At 33.2% G+C, this 20,070-nt stretch overlaps 4 protein-coding genes and 1 long non-coding RNA gene across 8 annotated transcripts; 1 reads left to right on the forward strand and 4 right to left on the reverse strand.

Moving 5' to 3' along the window:
* Nucleotides 1–1,020: 1,020 nt before the first annotated feature.
* On the reverse strand, nucleotides 1,021–3,772 carry LOC110602304 (heat stress transcription factor A-5). Its single transcript, XM_021739792.2, has 2 exons — nucleotides 3,304–3,772; nucleotides 1,021–2,406 (listed from the first exon to the last, which is right to left on the reverse strand). The coding sequence occupies exons 1-2, from the start codon at nucleotides 3,544–3,546 to the stop codon at nucleotides 1,171–1,173; spliced, it is 1,479 nt and encodes a 492-aa protein (XP_021595484.1). The 5' UTR covers nucleotides 3,547–3,772; the 3' UTR covers nucleotides 1,021–1,170.
* A 2,267-nt stretch (nucleotides 3,773–6,039) lies between these two features.
* LOC110600983 (E3 ubiquitin-protein ligase At4g11680) lies at nucleotides 6,040–8,841 on the reverse strand. Of its 2 annotated transcripts, none has more exons than XM_021737944.2 (3): nucleotides 7,430–8,841; nucleotides 6,653–7,034; nucleotides 6,040–6,512 (listed from the first exon to the last, which is right to left on the reverse strand). In XM_021737944.2, the coding sequence occupies exons 1-3, from the start codon at nucleotides 7,930–7,932 to the stop codon at nucleotides 6,366–6,368; spliced, it is 1,032 nt and encodes a 343-aa protein (XP_021593636.1). In that variant the 5' UTR covers nucleotides 7,933–8,841; the 3' UTR covers nucleotides 6,040–6,365. The 2 variants fall into 2 exon arrangements, with proteins under 2 accessions (XP_021593636.1, XP_021593635.1); XM_021737943.2 differs by having other exon boundaries at nucleotides 6,653–7,043.
* A 1,157-nt stretch (nucleotides 8,842–9,998) lies between these two features.
* On the reverse strand, nucleotides 9,999–12,710 carry LOC110601135. The gene is made up of 2 exons (XM_021738159.2): nucleotides 10,556–12,710; nucleotides 9,999–10,382 (listed from the first exon to the last, which is right to left on the reverse strand). The coding sequence occupies exons 1-2, from the start codon at nucleotides 12,416–12,418 to the stop codon at nucleotides 10,287–10,289; spliced, it is 1,959 nt and encodes a 652-aa protein (XP_021593851.1). The 5' UTR covers nucleotides 12,419–12,710; the 3' UTR covers nucleotides 9,999–10,286.
* A 2,193-nt stretch (nucleotides 12,711–14,903) lies between these two features.
* On the reverse strand, nucleotides 14,904–15,726 carry LOC110600824. The gene is made up of 2 exons (XR_002485730.2): nucleotides 15,520–15,726; nucleotides 14,904–15,334 (listed from the first exon to the last, which is right to left on the reverse strand). It is a non-coding gene; the product is annotated as an uncharacterized LOC110600824 (long non-coding RNA).
* A 168-nt stretch (nucleotides 15,727–15,894) lies between these two features.
* LOC110600823 (coiled-coil domain-containing protein 22) lies at nucleotides 15,895–19,686 on the forward strand. 3 transcript variants are annotated; one of them, XM_021737711.2, is made up of 6 exons: nucleotides 15,895–16,302; nucleotides 17,643–17,996; nucleotides 18,347–18,567; nucleotides 18,711–18,857; nucleotides 18,939–19,163; nucleotides 19,291–19,686. In XM_021737711.2, exons 1-6 carry the CDS (start codon nucleotides 16,045–16,047, stop codon nucleotides 19,532–19,534), a joined length of 1,449 nt encoding a protein of 482 aa, XP_021593403.1. In that variant the 5' UTR covers nucleotides 15,895–16,044; the 3' UTR covers nucleotides 19,535–19,686. The 3 variants fall into 3 exon arrangements, with proteins under 3 accessions (XP_021593403.1, XP_021593404.1, XP_021593405.1); XM_021737712.2 differs by having other exon boundaries at nucleotides 19,275–19,480; XM_021737713.1 differs by having other exon boundaries at nucleotides 16,097–16,302; nucleotides 17,620–17,996.
* Nucleotides 19,687–20,070: the final 384 nt, after the last annotated feature.

Genomic DNA, 20,070 nt, shown 5'->3' on the forward strand with positions numbered 1-20,070 from the left:
TGATTTCTATTTTATTTCTATTTTTAATTTTTTTTAAAAATAAAATTATTATTTATATTAATAAAATTTCATTAAAAATATAATTCCATACGAAAATAATCATGTCTAATAAATAATTAATTAAAGTAGTACGAAAATGAATTCATTGAACAGAAATATTAATTTTAAAGTTTAACAAAAATTTATAATTATTCAAAATTAAATTATCGTATAATTTAAAATTAAATGGTCATATGCATCCGCTCTTATATTATAAGAATTAAATTTTTTATAATTTAAATATTGGTGAAATAAATAAATTAAAAATAAAATTGATAAATAAAATAATATTTTTATGAAAAGATTAAAAACAAATCATGCATTTAGCCGTAGTTATGCAATTTTACAACATAAAATAGATTTCATCCATTAACAGTCAGTCCCCATTATAAGAATAATAATACAAGTAATCAAGATAACAGATTTAGTAGAAACAAGGCTGTAAATAACTGAAAGTGACGAAAAAAGAAGAGAGAGTGAGATCGCCTAGTCGTGACCTTTTGAACGACGGATAAACTTGTGAAGCTGTGGCTCAAAGTTGGTCTCATTCAAATGATCAGAATACCTAATCACGCATATTCACAAGGAATGGTAACAGGGACAATCATTTGAGCTTCTATTACCGATGCCATCTGAAATATCTATATGTTGGTAGGTACTGGTTTTTTTCAGCCTCTTCTATTGGGGAGTGAAGGCCAAATAAAAAGGAAGGGCTTCCAAAATTTTATTGTTCCCAAGTAGAACTATCACTAGTAAGGAGGACCTGTTCTCATCATAATCATAATTTCCATGTTGACAACAGGTCAAGATTTTAAATTATGTTGACGGAAGCAAAGTTAATACCATCTAAGAATACAGAAAGATATAGCCATGGCCTACCATTCACCATTGAAAAATCTGTAACGTACCCACACTAAATGTAGAACACTGGCCTTTTGGGTCAGATATAAACAATCATAGCAACCACCAGGAACAGTAGCATTTCAAAACTATATTATTTAAATTATACAGATAGTTTACATCTTAGTCATATCATATTTCCATATCAGATATGGTGAATATCCAAATCATTGAAAGCTCTAGGAGAAAACTTTACAAATCTGCCACGGGCCTTTACAGCAACGGTGGTGCTCAAAGATAGAGATGCTCCATATTTTTAACGTTTCTCACTACTCCATGGCTAGACTTTCTATCTTCCTGCTCTTCATATGGATTTGCCCTATAATTAGAACTTGCCTCTTCATTGTCAAAAGAGCCTGGTCTTTCAGTAAGGAACTGTTCCCAAAATACATCATTTACTCGAGCTGGAACAGCTGCAGGCCCTTGACTGCTATTTGGGGCTTCCTTTGTCGGCGATAAAGTTGTATCTCCATCACCTGCATTCCTGTCCTTTGAGGTAGCCATCGTATCAGATTCTTTACCATTGCCATTAAACTGTGATTCGGGAGATCTGCAAATTTCCTGATGTAGTTGAGTCATCCTAGCTGGATAAGGATTTCTATTGACTTGAAGTGGAGAAGATGCCAGAGTTAGATTTAGATGGCAGGAAATATGGCCATCAACTTCTTCATTAGAAGTGAAATTCTGCTGCAACAGATGTAGTCCAGGGGTTTCATTTACCGTCACTTTTCTCGTGAAAGGTGGATCCACTTTATATGGGTAAGATGTCCCAGTATCTGAAAGTTCAAATGTTTCAGCTGGAAATAATAGACATGATGTTCTTGGTGGTGCATCTTTTGGGTCTCCTTCAGATATTTTCCTCTGTGGACTTCCCCCATCTTCATTGGAACTCTGCGTGCTCTTTGAGACCAAATTAATATCGGAAACAGCTGGTGACAATTCCAGTCTCAGCTTATTTGAGAAATCTTGACGGATAACATTCCCAACCTCAGGTCTAGAAAAACTTTGATTATCCACAAAACTATTTTCAACAATTGACTTTGAGTGATCAACTTGAGGCAGTCGTCTTTTCTTATTATATGCAGAAAAATCCATGGAATCTAATTTCTGAGCAAGATGTTCAATAAAGTTTGGGTTCTGAACTGCCTTTTCTAAACAAGTCAGCAATCTTTCCTGCCTCTGTTCCATACTATCTACCCGGTGAGTCAGATCTTCCAACTGAAGCTTTTCAGCTGACCTCTGCTGCTTGCTCCCCAAAACACTTGCCTCAAGTGAAGCCTTTTCTCGTGAAAGCCTATCTATTTCTTCCTCAAGTGCTGCTCTTTCAGGATCCCCCAAAGAACCCTGAGGGTGACTATGACTGTGAATCGGTTTCCTTCGGTGGATATTTTTGAGGAGATGCTTTTGATCTTTCACAAACTCTTCATTGGCAAATTCCCATCTCTCAGGATCAATCTTTCTGAATCCCTGTCATCAAATTACACCAAGTGCTGAGACACATGAATAAGTCAATTACAGAACAAAAACCTCTCCGCCAATATTGTTTTGAGGAGAAAGAGATGAATGGGCTACAACATGGAGAGAGAAAACCATAGTGATATCATGAATTCCAGCACCGGCACCAGAATATCAAAGAGACTTACAGAATATCAAGATGTCTAGAAATAAATTAACCATCCAAAGAGCACCTTTGATAAATGGGAAAATTTCCTCAACAAACAAAAGCGCAAAGGTTAAATTACTTGCATCACAGAATTGCTGACAAGTTTTAGTTGTTGGATGCAATACAAATAGTGTGACAAGTTTTTAAGAAAGCAACGAGTCACAAGAAGAAACTTAAAATTCAAGCTAGAAGAGAATATCCCAGACAAAAAGAAAAAGAAAGGGTCAAAACTAAATGAATGATTCACCAAGATGAAAGAAATGAATGTAGCAGTCCATCATAGGTTCAACTAAACTTGAAGAAAAGATGATCTGCGTCATGTGTGCATTTGCATAATACATGATTTACAAATAGCAACAATTATATACATCTAATTGTTTTTCTAAACTAATTTACTTGTGAATATCTTTATCTTGCCACTGAGATTCAAGTTATTGAAAGCATATCAAACTCTTCCATTTTTAGTTCTCCGAGACTAAATTTAAGCCTTTTTAAGGGATAACTGTCACTGAGGGTTACCATATTAATTCACCATACTCGAATTAGTTAACACTTCAAACTCATAATTAGTCCTTGAACTGTCTCACTTCCATAAAATAAAATAATAAAAAAATAAAAAAAAGCACCAAAAACAAGGTTCAAACTCTACAATAATCCCACTAATCACAAAATACAACAACAAACTATTAGATAAAACTCACATAGGTATTTAATTGCCTGATGAAGCTGGAGAAATTGTTATGCTTGAAGTAGGTTGGTAGGAGGAGTCGCGCGAATTCTGGAGGATTCCATACCACGAAGCTGTTCTCGTTCGAGCTCCACGACACGATCTCATCCGTCGAAGAGTCATCCACCATATCGTACGTCTTCAACAAGAACGGCGCCGGTCCTCCGCCTCCTCCGCTAGCGACAGCAGAGGAGGCTGAGTTTGGGGCCACTTCCATTTGACTCTGTCTGACTTCGAAATTAAGAATTCTGCGACTAGAGATAGGATAATCGAAGGAATAATAGAATTGGAGGTATTTGGATCCAATTGAGAACAAACCCTAGTTCAGTAGCGGAGGAGAAATTGGGGTGATCGAGAACGGAGAAGGATAATCGAAGAAAATTTGGACATTTTAGGTGCATCCAAAAGGTTCAAACTGTACGGTTTGTCAAGCAAGTCTCTTGCCACGTCAGTTTCCACGAGTAATATTCCTTTTCTATGGGATGTTATTTCCAATTTTCAGTTCTATTTCATATTTCTCGAGAAAAGAAATATGCTGGTTTCTGAAATTCTCGAATTCTTTCTATAATTTCTTTTTTTTTTTTTAACAATGCATACTATTGCATTTCTTTTTCTTTTCCATTTCATGAAATAATTCGAATTTGATAAATAATTTTTATTTAATTGAACAAATTAAGATTTTTACTAAGTTATAAACTCTCTCCTAATGCTGAAGTATCTTGCTATGGGAAAAAATGCAGAACAATTTCAAATATAAATTCACTAATTATAAAAAATATTAATTATCAGCAATATTTATTTAAATTAAATTTATATAAATACATAGTAAAATTTATATAAAATTCTATATAATTATATAAGGGGTGAATGTAGATTCAATTTAAATAAATATATACATATATAATTAAAGTCTAAAAAAAATTATAAGTAGTATATTTAAATTTATACATTTAATATATTTTATTTTAATTTTTAAATTATATTTTTATATTTAATAATATTATTAATTAATGTATTCATAATAAATGTAATTTATTATTTTTATTATTACAATTTATATATAATTTTTAAAATTTTTTATTACTATTAATTCGAGACTTTTTAATTTTTTATATTTTTAAATTTAATATAATATATAAATTTAAAATTAAAAACTAATTATATCTTTAAAATAATCAATAAAAAATTAATATACATATATTTTTTTAATTATAAAATAATATATTGAAATTTATAATATATCATTTTATTTATATTTTTATCGTTAATAAATAATAAATTTATATTTTTAAACTTATATAGAGATTGATAAGTGTAGCTATTAAATATATGAGAGATTGATGTGGCGCAAATATATTTATAATTTTTATAATTTATAATTTTATTTATATATAAAATAAATATCAATGTATATATAATAAATATAATTTTTTATTTTTTAATCACCATATCATCTTTTAATTTCTTACTATTTTATAATATAATAAATATAATTTTTATTATATTTATTATCACTTTATATCCAACTATTTTTTAATATATTATATTATTAATATTACAATAAAAATTTATTATATTTTTATTATTAAAAAAATTTTATTCTATTTTTATATTTTAATAGTAAATAAAAATATATTTATAAAAAATCAAGATTGGACAATAAAAAAAACTATTTTACCATTTAGCAATAATTTTATAATAAAAAATTATATAAAAAGTTTTTACTCTCACAGATTATTTATTTATTTATTTAATAATTTTATAAAATTATAATTAATATAATTTAATTACAAATGCTCTATATAATTAATTATATAGAATAAATATATATAATCGATTAAAATTATTATAAAAAATATTAATTATGATAAAAATATAAAATAATTAAAAAATTAAGAGAACATACAATACTATTAAACTAAAATTTTATTAATCCTTGTCTTATATTAGAGAAAAAAAAAAAAAAAAAAAGCTTAATCAATGACATTCTGAACCATTAGGGCATCAAGACCAAATCAAATGCTAGCATTAGGTGCAAAGAACAAGCAATCTTGGTTCTCAAGTCTCAACTGCTACTGACTGCATCTGTGCTCTATCAACTGTCCATCTGGTTAATATCAATTATCCCATTGGCCGGTAATGCTTTATTTTGATTAATTTTTTGAAAAAACGGCTTTATTGTAACTATTAATTATGGTGTATATACAATAATAGCATTGAATAAATTTTCAGTTTCAACGGCCTTCCATAATAATCCAAATGCTACAGCATAAATAGGCATGTCATTATCTCTTGTATATAGATCAGACAACTGAGGAAATTTATTAAGAACATACAGATATATGCTTGTTCATAAATGCAGCTTTCTGCAAATTTAATGAACAAAAATATCATGTGAAAATAGATCAGATAGCAATTTCAGTAAGGGCCTCCTTCACTTCAACATAGTTCTCAAGATTGTCATGCCATGAGCAATTACAGGGAACAAAGCAAACAAAATGTCAGTCCTGATTGAATAGGCCTTTATGCGAGCAGTACATCTTAACAGCAACAACAGATGAAAAGTTAAAAAGAATTTTATTCACTGATGGTGGACACCTGAACATTATAGATAGAGAGAGATTATGGAATTCACTTGCTTAACATAGAGATTTAAGAGAAGGTGAGAAGAAGAGAGTAGTTTTCTTCAGTGAGACTGAGAGCATAAAGATGACAGAAAACCAACAGCATTTGTAGCAGCAAGGTATTTTATATATACTGATCAATACTCGCACAATGTATTTAAGTTTCATGTACATGTACTGAAAATATGTATTACAGTGTAAAACATCAAATGTAGAATTTGGGGGTATCGTGTTGTGGTTACTGGTGAGCTCCACTGTACAAGCAAATCACTCGCTCAAGTAACCTTGTAAAAACATGACTCCAGAGACATAGAGTGTGTGTCATGTAAACACATGAGAATCCCACATAGCAAGTAAAGCACAAAAAAGAAAAAGCCCTAATAAAAACTTCTGGCCGTTTTTGTCTTCTTGTCTATCTCTCCAGTTCTTGTTTACAAAGTGGGCAACAGGATAGAATTTTGAGCCACTGATCTATGCACTTGAGGTGAAACAGATGGGAACATGGCATTTGCCTCACTTCTTCCTTGTCTTTATACTTGGCTAGGCAAATACAGCATTCCTATCAACACCATTTCAATCATATTAAGAAAAAAAATTCTTAAGTGATTATGACAGAGCAGTGTAAACAAGTTAACTCCTTGATTGCATACTTATAAGCAACTTTAGTTCCTTGTCCTCAACAAACTATCTAGAACTTACCGGATCTTCATTTGCAAGGGTCGAATTGCAATCAACACCATTGCCAACCTCCGAATTGGTATCAACTGCTTTGTATTTCCAGCTTGGTAGACTGGAGATTTGATCCTCAGATGCCCCTTTTTCAGCAGATCCCATATGCATGTTATAACCAAGGATGCTGCTAATGAGTGGCACACAACAACACAGCAGCAGAAACAATAGAAATGGAAATGAGTAGGTCAGAGCATTCCAGGCAAGCAGAGAGATGCAAAGCGCATGGAGTTTGGGAGCTCGGTGGAAAGATTCAAAGCGAGAATCAAAGACCCAAACATTACCCATTACAAACCATATTGCAAAAAATAGCTCCAGTGAAGTCCGACATTTGTTCATCAGATGTGAGTACCTGAATAAACTACATACAAATCAACGGACACAGATATAAGTTCTTAAATTTATCATTTCAGCAGTTTAATGAAAATCGTCTGGAATTTTAACATGTTGAACACAGAAGATGTACAGTTATGGTTTCATAATCTTAAGCTATACAATTATCTAGAAATAGACAACCTTTCCACTTCTTTTCATTTCGTGGTTATACTATATAATTTTATCTCATAATATTTTATTGCTCATTACTGTTCATTGACCCCCAAGCTATTTGCCAATTTCTAGCAAGAATATTATTTACACTATTTTGTCATTATACTAGAGGCCAGAAGTTTTAACATATAGATTGAGCCCCTGCAGGACAAATAACAAGCTAAAAAATATATCCAGGGAGTTGGAAGTATATAAAACCTGGAATCATCACTGCCCCTCTGCTGCTCCAAATCAGAAAGGCCAAAACCATCTCCTTGAGTGGCATGAACTTGGCGGTAGCGCCCATAGAGTAGCAGCAGGGTAAGGAGACAGCCAATATCATAACCAATTATCCATAATCTCATAGGCCAAACAGGTTTCTCCCTCTTTGAAATTGCCAAAGTGAATGTGGTCATAGTTATCTGAACAATCAAAGCTATAAGCTCCATCATCATCCAAGTGATAGAATTGAACGGATTAGACCCAAGACTGGATCTTGAACCATTCTGATAGTGGAATACTCTTCTCAAAAAGGTGAACCACCTTGCTCTTGATATCCTCATTGCCATTCTTATCAAGAAAGTAGAAGGGGGAGCACGAGAAGACCTGATTCTGGTGATTACAGGCCCACGAGCATCTCCGACTGCAGAATTTGCTGAAAACGAAACTGCGGTACCCGAATTACAAAGCGAGTCTGGTGGAAAGAAATACCGGGTATTCATTTGGGAATATCAAAGGTGTAAATTTTAGGACGCGAGCCTGCTCAAAAAAATGGAAACAAGGCTGGTTTCGTGAAGAAGTACAAGATTGAGTAATCAAGCTATAGCATGATCTTACACGAATGTTAAACGGAATTAACCGAGTCCAGGAAGGAACACCAACATGAATTCTAAGTGACCAACACTATGATAAATCACAGAAATTGTATTGGGGATCACAAGAATGGATTGGCAATACTTCTAATTGAAAGCTTTAGATGATCATGAGAATTCAGTGAGGCAAAAATGCAAATACCAACAGGGTCGAAAGGCGGGACCAAATACTTGAGCCCTGTTTGCTGCAATTCTTGAAATCCCAGAATTCTATGCGATCAAAATCTCAACCTTCAAACATAAATCATTTTTATCTGCACCAACTGAAAAATCTCTCAAAACCAATAAACCAAGATTTCAAAGAGTACAAACCGAAAAGAGTATCAGTAAATAAGCCTGATATCCCCCCAAAAAAGGGGGCCTTTATCCTCGAAGCACAACAAAACTTGAAACTTTCAAGTGGGTATTTAAGCAAGGACCTGAAGGAGCACCAGAGAGGGTTTTAGAATTAAGAAAGAGAAGCAGACTGGGGGTTGGGAGATTATGAGAGGAAGGTGAAGGTTGGGTTTCAGAAGGCGACCAAGAATCAACTGCAAAAGCCAAAAATATATTTGCTTTGATTCCAAGGGAATGAGCAAGTCAGGATAGAAGCTAGCTAACCGTTTGCCTAACTTCCCTCTGGTTGTTATTTATCAAATAAGCAAAGCTGAGATAGAGCGAGCGAGCAGCAACTGCTGCTTCAAGGACAAAATCTCTCTTATCTATTTGACACACAAAATGAGGAAAAAAGATTGGATTTTTTTTCAAGTTAAAGTTAGATGTCGCTTTGGATAGGAAGCAAATTGACAGATGGACTACGGATTGATATTTAATATCTTGATTTTTAAAAAAAATTATTATTATGCAATTATTAGTGATTTTGAATTATGGCGGGCACAGAGACCGTTGGATTTTACTTCTGTGGCGGGTGCTTGGCCAGCTCCATCCCCTCTCATTTATGTTATAGCTCACTAATTAAATATATTTTTTTTAAATTAAATTTAAATTTTTATTAAAATTTCAAAATTAACTTATAATGTATTTGTTCGTAAGTTAAAACTATAAACTAATGCTTTAAAAATATCACTTTAATTATTGTTATTAAAAATTTTAAGGAAAATCTTATTGTTATTTTAGTTTTTTTTTTTAATTTGACGTATATTTTTAACATTTTAATTGATATTTTAAGTATAAATTTCTAATTATATTTTCAAATAAAATTCATTACAGTGGCGATTCAATAAACAATTTACAAGTGAATTTTTTTACCCAAAACAATAAAATAAACAAATTTACAACTGATTTGATGCAAGAAAAGTTTGAATAAGGAATATAATAAAATAAATAAATAAATCTAAGTTGGTTGATTGACCCAGACGTGAATGTGTGGACCAATGAGTAAAGGCAACATGTGATTTTATGTGAATTCAACATGCCTATTATTTGTAAAAAAAAAAAAATTATTTATATATTTATTATGGTTATATATACAAAAACATATCGATTTAATAAGGGTGTTCTGATTTTTATTTTTCTAAAATTTTTTTTATAAAATTAAGGATACGGTAAATATTATACTTTTTATTTTTAAACTAAAAATTAAAAATTGTGTTACATTTTCACTTTTGAGATTATAAAATTAAAAATAAGGATATATATATATTTGAAATAATTGTGATTCATTTTCACTATCTCTTAGTTTAAACACTATATATATATATATATATATCGGTACTAATGCACCGAATTCAGTCCTCTAAAATTAAACGTGTTATATATATATATCGATACTAATGTATCGATTAAACGTGTTTGGACGAGACCAGTACTAAAATGAATGACTTTCTTAAAAAGATTTTGTATTGCATTCTTTCAAAAAATATATATATAACCATAAAAAAACAAAGTAGAAATAAATGAACCGCACGGAGTGGAGATTATATTTTTCAGACCATGCTATTATGGAGTTGCAACAATGAACATTCTCATACACGAATCCTTATGGCAATAAATACACGGGAAAAATATACAATCTCTTCTCATGATTTTGCCAACTAATCAAGTAGAGATATAAAACAGCCAAGACAAAAAAAATATAAAAAAGGCATCTATGCTACAGAAACATTGGCCGAGTTATGAAGCGGCTCAAACTAATATACATCAGTTAAAAATTTGCAAACAAAAGAGATGGAAGTTGGAACTGGCACTGTTTCAGACTCACTCTGCTAATCACTTTTCTTCGGTTCTTCCAGAACAAATTCAGCATATAGATCCTTCAGACCAATTACAACTGTAGTTATCAATGGCCCCATTATTGCTCCCTGTCAAACAATAAGTACAAACAATTTTCTCATTGAGGATCGGATCCTTTCATGACATTCAAGAAATTGCTATGCTTCACACTGCTTCTTTTGAGGATGAAGAAATCAGTACAAAAGCATCTTAAATTAGAAAATTAAGTAATGGGTGTTAGAACATAGACATAAGAAGTTACCTCCACTGGAGATGGAAACAATGTCATTCCACCAATAATGCTGAGCCCAGTAAGATATTCACTGTAACCAGGTATATCCACCTGAATTTCAGATGCACCATAATCCATAACCACAATGTGAATAATTGACAAGCTAATTGCCAGTATGTATCTACTTTCTAGCACCAGTTGCAAAGCCACCGGAATTGTTGCAAACCAAGGTGGAAAGATTGGAAGCAGAGGGCTGATGAATGCCAGCACAGTTGACATGTACAGGAAGTGAATCTTATACAGTCTAAACAAAAGCCAGGTAACACATCCCTGGAAGAATGCAATCTCAGCAGTAGCCAAAAGAACTCCAGAAATAGCATTGTCCAAAACATCAACACACCTACGCCTTGCTTCTTTTGCAATTGGAAGCATGCATATTACTTGTTCAGTTACTCCACCAGACTCTGATGTAATCAGATAATATAAAACCCAGAAGAACACCATAGACTGGGATACAAAATTGAATACCTCAGCTGCTCCAGAGATGATGGAATTTCCAACAGAGAACATGAGCTTAACACCACCACCTAAGACAGATGCACTGCTGGCAAGTACATGCTGTGCCACATCCATCCCTCGAACAGCAAACTCTTTTGCCTTCTCAACAAGATCCACCCTGGTGATTATCAATTCCCTAAAAATGGCATCTAGTTCAAAATAAATTTCTCCCCATTCGTGATTAGTGACTTTTGTTCTTAAACTCACAAGCTTCGCGGTGTAAGGTGATGGCCTCATCATAGCAGATGATTGCTGAGAAGAATTGGCAGGGGAACTAATGACAAAATGCTTGATCCCAGTGACAAGCTCTGTCAAATTATACTGCATTGCCAAACTATCTATTTGTTCAGACACTGTTTCATAGATGGTGGTGGTGTACTTATCTACCATTCCAGGAACATCATTCTCATCCATCCATTTCTTAATGCCAAATCTCTCCGCATAATTATTCTCTTCCACATGTGATTTCAATGAAATGACTGCATCTTTTCCTTCTACACCAATCTTATAAGAGAAAAAGATCAATCCAGTCAAAAACCCCACAATCATACAAAAAATTAATCCAATTGCCACAATGGTATTCAATTTCTTCAATACGCCTCTAGTGAAAAATGCGCTGATTGCAGTATGCTTGAAGCTGTTGCTCTTAAAAGAAGATACAGCAGAAAATGTAGAACCCGCAGTTTGGGTGCTACACATGAACCCTAAACCAAGAATCAGTAATGATCCCATACCACCAAGACTCTCGTAGGCTATCAGAAACACCCCAAATGAAACTAACCACCTAACTAACTTTGAAAACCCACTTCTTCTAGTTCTTCTAGGACCTCTTCGTTTTGACCTTTTAAGAAAAACCCTTAAAAAAACCTCCATAATATCAGTAATAGTACCTACAAAAACCTTAAAAATGGCAACAGGAACTGCAAGAACAGTCTCAGCAAGGCCTAACTTCAAAGGTTCGCTCCAAAAATCAACAAGAGTCTCTTGTATTCCTCTCAAAGGAATTGAACACAGAACAGCCCATTGAATAGGCCTCAAATACCCTTGCAAAAGCTTGCACACAAAATAAAGAACAAAGATGGTAAAGGCAAGGCCCGCATGAGCCATGGCGATGTAAAGAGCAAGGCGCACCTGAGGATCACCCGAAAAGGTACTATTGTGATCTGGGTTATTGGCATTTGACGAGCGCGGTGGTGCTTTGGATGAATTCGGTGGCGGCTCTTCCGGATTGGTTGTGGTAGGCTTGCGAAATGAAGCGGATCTGAACATGTCCTTCCATGGGACGGTAGAGGATTCAGGCTTCGAATTGGGGTCGTCGTAAGGTACTAACTCCATTTCAATACACAAATAAACAAACCTTGGACTGACAGAGGTCTGCAGAAAGACAGAGATTGGATATTATTACACTGTGCACGTGAAACCCCAGAGAGGAAACAGAGACAGAGACAGAGACAGAGGAGATGAAGAAAATGGACAGTGGAAGAAAGACAGATGGATTGAGATGAATGGCGACCAGCTTTATAGATTTTATTCTGCAGGGAATGGTAGAGAAAGGAAGCGCAGATAAATTGTGGTGGTGTCAGTAACTTTCTTGACCATATTTAGGCTTGGATACATGACGACGAGGAAAGGAAACAGCATTAAATTTTGTTTGTGGGGTGGGGAGGGGACATGCAAATTAAATTTCCTGCTAGCATAAAATGACCAAAATGACACCCCCCAGAAGCCTATCATTAAAATTGGTACTATTTATTCAACCAAAAATCATTAGGAAATATATCAATTCTATAGATTTTTTAGCAGAAAATCCGGTTCAACTTTATTTATTTATCCATTGTTTCGAAAATGTATTATCTCTTTGCCAATTTCAACTTTAGTGCAAATGAAATTTATTAAAATATATATATATATATAAGAAGGTAGATGCTATGTTAGGGTTTACTGAAGGGAAGTGAAACAAGCTAAAAGATGAATCTGAGAAGATGAATGCTAATGCAGGAGCCTGGATGTGACAAAACAGTTGCACATGTTGCTTCTCTGATCTTCTTTAATATTTAGTCCTTATGGATCTTGCCAATGTGCCTTCATATTACCTTGTCCATGGTGGCAGCCTACACCAATAAATTTTTTCACTGTGCCAATGTTATGAGTTTAGTTTTTCTCTTTGTAAATATGGTTTTTTTAAACTGTAAATTAAAAATTAGAGGAGTATAACTCGAAATTTTTTATATTTATTTAAATACAATTATCCTCAGATTAAATTTGTGGGTGTGAATGTGTAAATATGTTAAAATGTGTAAATATGCATTTTGCATTTTAAATTTATATTTATAAGATTTATATTTAAAACAATTGTAATAGACAAATAAATGATTTAAATGAGATATATGTGCAAACTAACAAAAAAAAAGCAAGTGTGAGCATTTTAGTGAGGTAAATAATACGAATGATTTAATTGTGAAATTCATTTTATTAGTTCTAATTTTCCTAAAAAATATATCTACATGAAAAGATGACATTTATCTCAATAAAATGTTCACACTTGTTATTTTTTTATTGTTTTCGCAAATATATATATATCTTATTTAAAATATTTATATCTACTACAATCATTTCAATATAAAATATAAAAGTATTTAATTTGTAAAAGTAAAATAATTAATAAATTAAATAAAAATATAAAAAATGATTAAAACATTTTTAATAAAATAATTGTTAGCTTTTATGCTTATATTTTTAAGTTAGGGATAGGAAGTAAGACTGGATTATATATATATATTTTTCAATTACTGAATCAAAGCCAAGTTAGACTTTTAATATACTGAGAGTTTTCAAAATTATTATTAAGCCAAGTGTTTTATTTTTGTAGAGATTTTTTTGAGTTTAGGCTTTCATACAGATTTATATATGATTAAATCTTCCTTCCAAAACGTATAATATTTCTTTTGTTTTCTAATTTTTATTTTTTATTTAATTATTTTAAAATTATTATTTATTTTTTATACCATAATAATATATAATTATATTATTATAATTTTATTTTATTTTATTCTTAATTTTTTTAAATATCTCTTAATATTTGATAAAATATAATATATTTAAAATATATATAATTGTACTCACAGAATTAGTCTGATGGGAGATATTTCAATTTTTACTCACTCAATTTTCAATTCAAAAAATATATATATATATAATTAATAAAAAATTAATTTTTAAAATATGTATGAAAAAATAAATAAATAAAAATTATGAAATGGATACTGTGAGTACAATTGGAAGAAAAGAAAAAAAAAAGCACCTCCTTCATTTAGTCATCGGAATTGTTTCTGAAATCCTTGGAGCATTTTCTGCTCAAGTAGAGCCACAAGCAATGAAGAATACTTGATATATAAACAAGAAAGAGTCTCTGCTATGTTATGGATTCCAAGAACATGGAGAAGAAGATGTTCTTAATTTTTTTTCTTTGTCGTGATTTCATTAAATATTCAACAAAAATCAAACTTCTAACCGGACAATACTATTCGATTTAAATCAAAACAATTTAATTTATTTTAATTTAAATTTTATAATTTAATTTAATTTATATGATAGAATAATTTTATTCAATTTTAATTTTTAAATTTTTTATATTAATCAATTCGATTTAGTTTTAAAAATTAAAATTTAGGTAAAACGAAATTGCATATCATTTTTTTTATGACTCAGCGGTGAATTACTTATTTTTTTACTTTAGAGATTTAGGTTTCGAATTTGTGGCTCCACAATATGCATATTTATTTTTCATCAAATTTATTATTTTACAGTAAAAAACTCTAGCTGCCATCTCAACTTTCCATCATCTGTTCTCCTTTAATTGAAATTAAATGTATGAATCAAGAAAAAAATTCATAGCACATAGCACCAACACTATTTATTAACTTTTAATCCTAACCGTCAATCTTTAATAGATATGGGCCATCAAATTCATTATTGTAGAGTAAAAAAGTCTAGCTGCGGTCTCTTCCTTCCTTTTCTGTTCTCCTTTAATTGAAATTAAATGTATGAACCAAGAAAAGAAATTCATAGCATATAGCACCAGCAGCATCGCAATTTGCGAGACCTCTAGTGTCGATGCAATACGTCGCTGCAGCATCTCCGCCACAGCCCCGCATTACAGCACGCAACACTCTCTCTTACATCGCTGCCATGCAGCCTTTTTTTAAGTATCGCAGCTACTACCTCTAGTGCCGCAGTCCGGAACAAGAAAAACTACAAATTGAAGCATCATATTTCAAAGCCCAAAAACCTCTTTGAAACCCAAAAATCATCTGCATGCACACAGTAAAGAAAACAACAATGCAAAGAAAACAGGCCAGTTAAAAAAAAAACACTCTCTCATAAATTTCAACACTGTCCAGAAAATATATAATAAAAGAATAAAAGTATGTACAAACCCCGAACGATGGGAGAGTGAAGACCATGGATCGGGAGGGAAAGGCCGACCTTTCTTTGCTCGGAGGAAAAGAAGAAGATCGACGAAGCGGCAGAGAAGAGGCCGAGAGCCTAGAAACGGTGACCTAGAGTGAGTGAGAAAATTTCTCTACAAAAAATAAAGAGACAGAGTCCTTTTGTGGAAAAGATGTTCTTAATTAGCATCCCAGTCCAGAGAACATTAGAATTCAAGGGTTTCTTTTAAACATTTCTGAAGTCAAAAATAAAAATAAAAAAATAATCCGACAATGTTGCCACGTGGCCAGCGATAACAGGACAGGAGCAAGAGGTATCATTCTGTGGCCGCATGCTAGTATTTCTCTTGAGCGCTCATCGAGTCCGAGTATCGACTCTCCAGTGTTAGTCTGTTAGATCAGCAAAGCTAATGAGTCAGTGAAACGTAGAAACCTAGTAGACAACGAAAACGCAGGAAACAACCGCAAAAAGAGAGAATCCTTTTTCGGGGAGAGAAAGAGAGGGGAATCTTCATGGAGGAGTACGAGGACGTGTTGTTGAAGTCTCTCCAGAACGCCGGCGTTTCAATCCCAAGCAACGTTTCGTCGATCCAAGACTTCACGTCGGCAACCTTGGTCTCGATCTGTGCTCAGTCTGTTAATCTCCTCGATGAAACAGCGTCACTGCCTTCATCTTTTCCCGACTCCTTGGTCGATAAATTCAAGATCTGTACGGATATCGCTTTAGCTATTAAGCGACTCGGTTACATTGGAGACATGACATACTATAAGGTACTACTGTTTCAATCTCCACCCCCCCAAAGCCAAAGATATCTGCATATGCATTTATCGTGTAATTGTTAGAATTCGTCGCTGGATTAATGCTTTGGCTGCTGAGAAAATGGAGGAAGAGGAAAGAAATTTTTCTTCAGTTGGTGTTATTCGGGAGTCAGAGAAGATAGCTACTTTGGCATATTCAGTTGTGTGTCTGTTGTCAATAGAATAAGATCTGATTTCTGTTTCTAATTTTGAGTTCCTGATGAAATTAATGCAAATAGAGTGAGGGTAGGATTGACATGATTCATTCAGTGTTAAATAGGAATTCTAGTAGCTTTAATATTTATTAAGGACCAGTTTATTGCTTTAGAAGTTTTACTTATACGCAAACACTGCAGAGGAAGAACATTAGCTATATTGGCATGATAAAATTTAGTGTAAGTTCTGAGATAAAATGGCAGCTGCAATAAGCAGGATCTTTAATTAAGAGCTTTATCATTAGGAAATTTTGTGCTTCAATTTGAAATTTAAAGGTGTGTAATGAGTAGACTATTGTTTTGACTTTTGGGACAAAGCTTCCATTGGATTCCTTGAGAATTTGTTGGTTGAGTAATATGTACTTATTTGATATTTCATTATCCTATTTCCTAATTTAGGAATGCAACACATTTTCCTTTGCGTCTTGATATTGTTATTGGTAATACTCATTGTCTGGATTGTTAAAGCATTCATCTTAATGTGGAATATGTGATATTTAATGCGTCTGTTTCCTGACTCAAGAAGCTTTCTAGTTGTTATTAGGAGGGTTTTTTTGAGATGGTTGGTTGATATTTTTAGTAAACATCTTATTCTACAACATATAACTTCTGATCAATTTGGGTTCCTGAGAATAATCATATCAATCCATCTTTAATGCATACAGTGTCAAATAAAATTACAATGACTCCTAACAATCTTCAGTCTTCATTGCCTAATGAATGTCGTCTACTTGCTTGTTATGAGTAACAATAGCTTTACCAATTTTGAGATTTAGCAACCCATATACTTGTTCATGTCATTGAAAAGTAGCATTTCCACATTAATTGCAATAATGCTAGAAAATAACCGTCATTTTTAGAAGCTGTTTTGTGCATAGATTTGTGACCATCGACATTTCCTTCTGAGTATTGTGGGCCAAAATTAAGTTTCATAGTTCAAACAGATCTAATCATTCAGAAATGTAGGATAGGCTTTGTTTTTGAAACTTACCATTTTTTTATGTGTTTGATCTTGATGAATGTGCATCCTTTTTCTCTCATTCTGGTTACTGCTATTCTTATTGTTTTAAAACAGATTATATGTCTTGCTTACGGCAGTTCCTGTACCCATCTGAAGAGGACTTGTTTAAGTTGGTGAGGTTCTTGGTGGAGAGGCTTTCTGAATCGTCTGTTGGTGTTAAATTACCTGATCTGAAGGATGTAAATAGCACAAGGAAAATAAGAGTGGAGGGTTCTACTGATAATTCGGAGGACTGGATGGAGAAAGCTGATGACAGGGGCTTAGATCATCAGCAGGAAAAATTGAAGAATCTTAGTCTTCATAATATAGGATCAGAGTTGTCTGATTCCAATGTGGAAGATACATCCTTCAACAGGTTATTGGCTGCGGAAGGGGAGTCAGAAAGAGTTGCATTTCAGAAAGTGACTCCTGCTAAGGACCAGTCATCCCAGGTATACACTTGTGTTCTCCTTTTTTTTCCTTTTGATGCCTAGAATGGTAGCATACTTGTTTAAATGTGGTAACTTTATGCTATTGCATGGCTGTGCAAGTTAAACTGACATTAAAAGCTGAAATATATGGGTAGGCAGATATACTTTTTGAAGACCATTCTCAGTAAATGTTATCAAAATTTAGTTCATTGGTATTGGGTCATAGAGTTCTCGAGTTTGAACTTCAGTCAGGGTCAATTGTATCGAAAAAAAACAAAAGCATAAATTTTGATGGAGAAATAAATATTTAAAATGAGTTTTGAAGCCAAAATAATTCTGATGCTCCTTGTTTGCGTATATTTGTGCACTAGATGAGACATGAGAGTGAAACATTACAAAATCAAGAAAAACTTCTCGTGAAGGAGGTGACTGCAAGGACTTCAGAATTACAGAAACTTCAAGAAGAGTTAGAGATGTTAAAGGATGCAGCAGAAATGGCATTTGATGATCAACATCCTATTGAATTTTATGTTGAGCAGCTTAACAAGCAAGATTCCAAAAGGTGTAATATTGTGGAATTGGAGTCAAAATGGTAGGATATGTCTGTTTTGTTAACTTTTAAGTTTTGTTTGATTTATATTTCCACTTGGCAAAGAAATCCTTTATATGGAATTGATTGGCATGACCCATAATAATTACAATGATAATAATAATTGGCATGTACTTTTGCTTCAGGGATGCTTTCAGAAAGCCTCTGGAGGAGAAAAAGAGAAGCCTAGAGGAGTCTCTTTATGCAGACATACCAGAGGCTCAAGAGAAGCTACTCAAGTTGAGGGAAGTTGAGCTGGAGAAGCAGGCCATCTTGTCCAAAGTTAGGAGGCTGTATGCAGTCAAAACCTTGATCAATACATTCTATGAAGATTTTTGCACATTCTTAATAACATACATCTTGTTGTTCTTTAGGGAGGAGGAACATTCAAAACTTTGTGTGGATTTTGGGAAGCAACCTAAACTGCCAACTAGAACATCCTATATAGAGCGGATAAAGGAGATTACTAAAAACAGTCGAAAACAGGATGCCGACATAGAGCGGATTTTAAAAGAAACCAGAGAGCTTCAGCTAGAAAGCAACTCTATACGAGAATGCCTTGATAGAACATATGCTGTTCTGGATGAAATAGTATTCAGGTATGAAATGGTAACTTCTCCTGTTTGTTTCCAATATGAATCGTCAGTACAGACTTATCATACTTTTTGCTTTGTTGACGTATGACCTTTATTGATTGCTTTACTGAAAAGAAGCATATTTCCACAGGGAAGCAAAGAAAGACCCAGTAGGGCGCCAAGCGTACAGGCTTCTCACTAGCATACACGAGTGCTTTGAACAAATTTCTGAGAAAATCCTCATGACTGACAGAATACGAAGAGAAATGGCTGAATGTGAAAAGAAGCTATCAGCTATGGCTTTCCGAAGCTTAAATGTAGATAAACTGCAAGCCGATCTTGATGCCATAACAAAAGAAAACAAGTACCTTGAGCAACAACTTGGAGATGATTAAGGGCCATAACTCATTCTTGTGACTATAAAATGCCGGTTGTTGTTCCATAGCATAACTTGATTGTAATTTTTTCTGGGAAATTTACATTTACACGTAAAATTCTTACGTTCACTTTATCAAGTGAGAGCAATGAAATGTTGGTTTGCGGGCAAGAACAATAGCTTCCTTCTTTTCCCCTACTTGAGCTGCTTTTTTATCCATTTTCAAACAGCGTAATATGATGGCTCAACGCATTCATAGAGCTGATGTTTACAGTTTATAGTCTTAAATACGTTATGGAGATTAAACTCTAGAAGTGAAGCATCACACCCAATAATGCAGAATTAGGGAAGTGATTAGTGGTAATTTGATCCATTTAGAGGTAGTATTAGTTGTGGTATTTAACTGTTTGGTAGCTAAGTTGTTAAGAGTATAATTTCTGTATTAAGAAAGTTCCCTCTTTGAGGAATTTTCTCGCTGGTTCTTTTCTCTCTCCCTACCCCATATTTTCTGTGTTACCATTACCAAACACTGCAGTCTGCAGAGCTCCTCTGCAA

The sequence above is a fragment of the Manihot esculenta genome, chromosome 15 (genome assembly GCF_001659605.2).
Source record: "Manihot esculenta cultivar AM560-2 chromosome 15, M.esculenta_v8, whole genome shotgun sequence".
Classification (NCBI taxonomy): domain Eukaryota; kingdom Viridiplantae; phylum Streptophyta; class Magnoliopsida; order Malpighiales; family Euphorbiaceae; genus Manihot; species Manihot esculenta.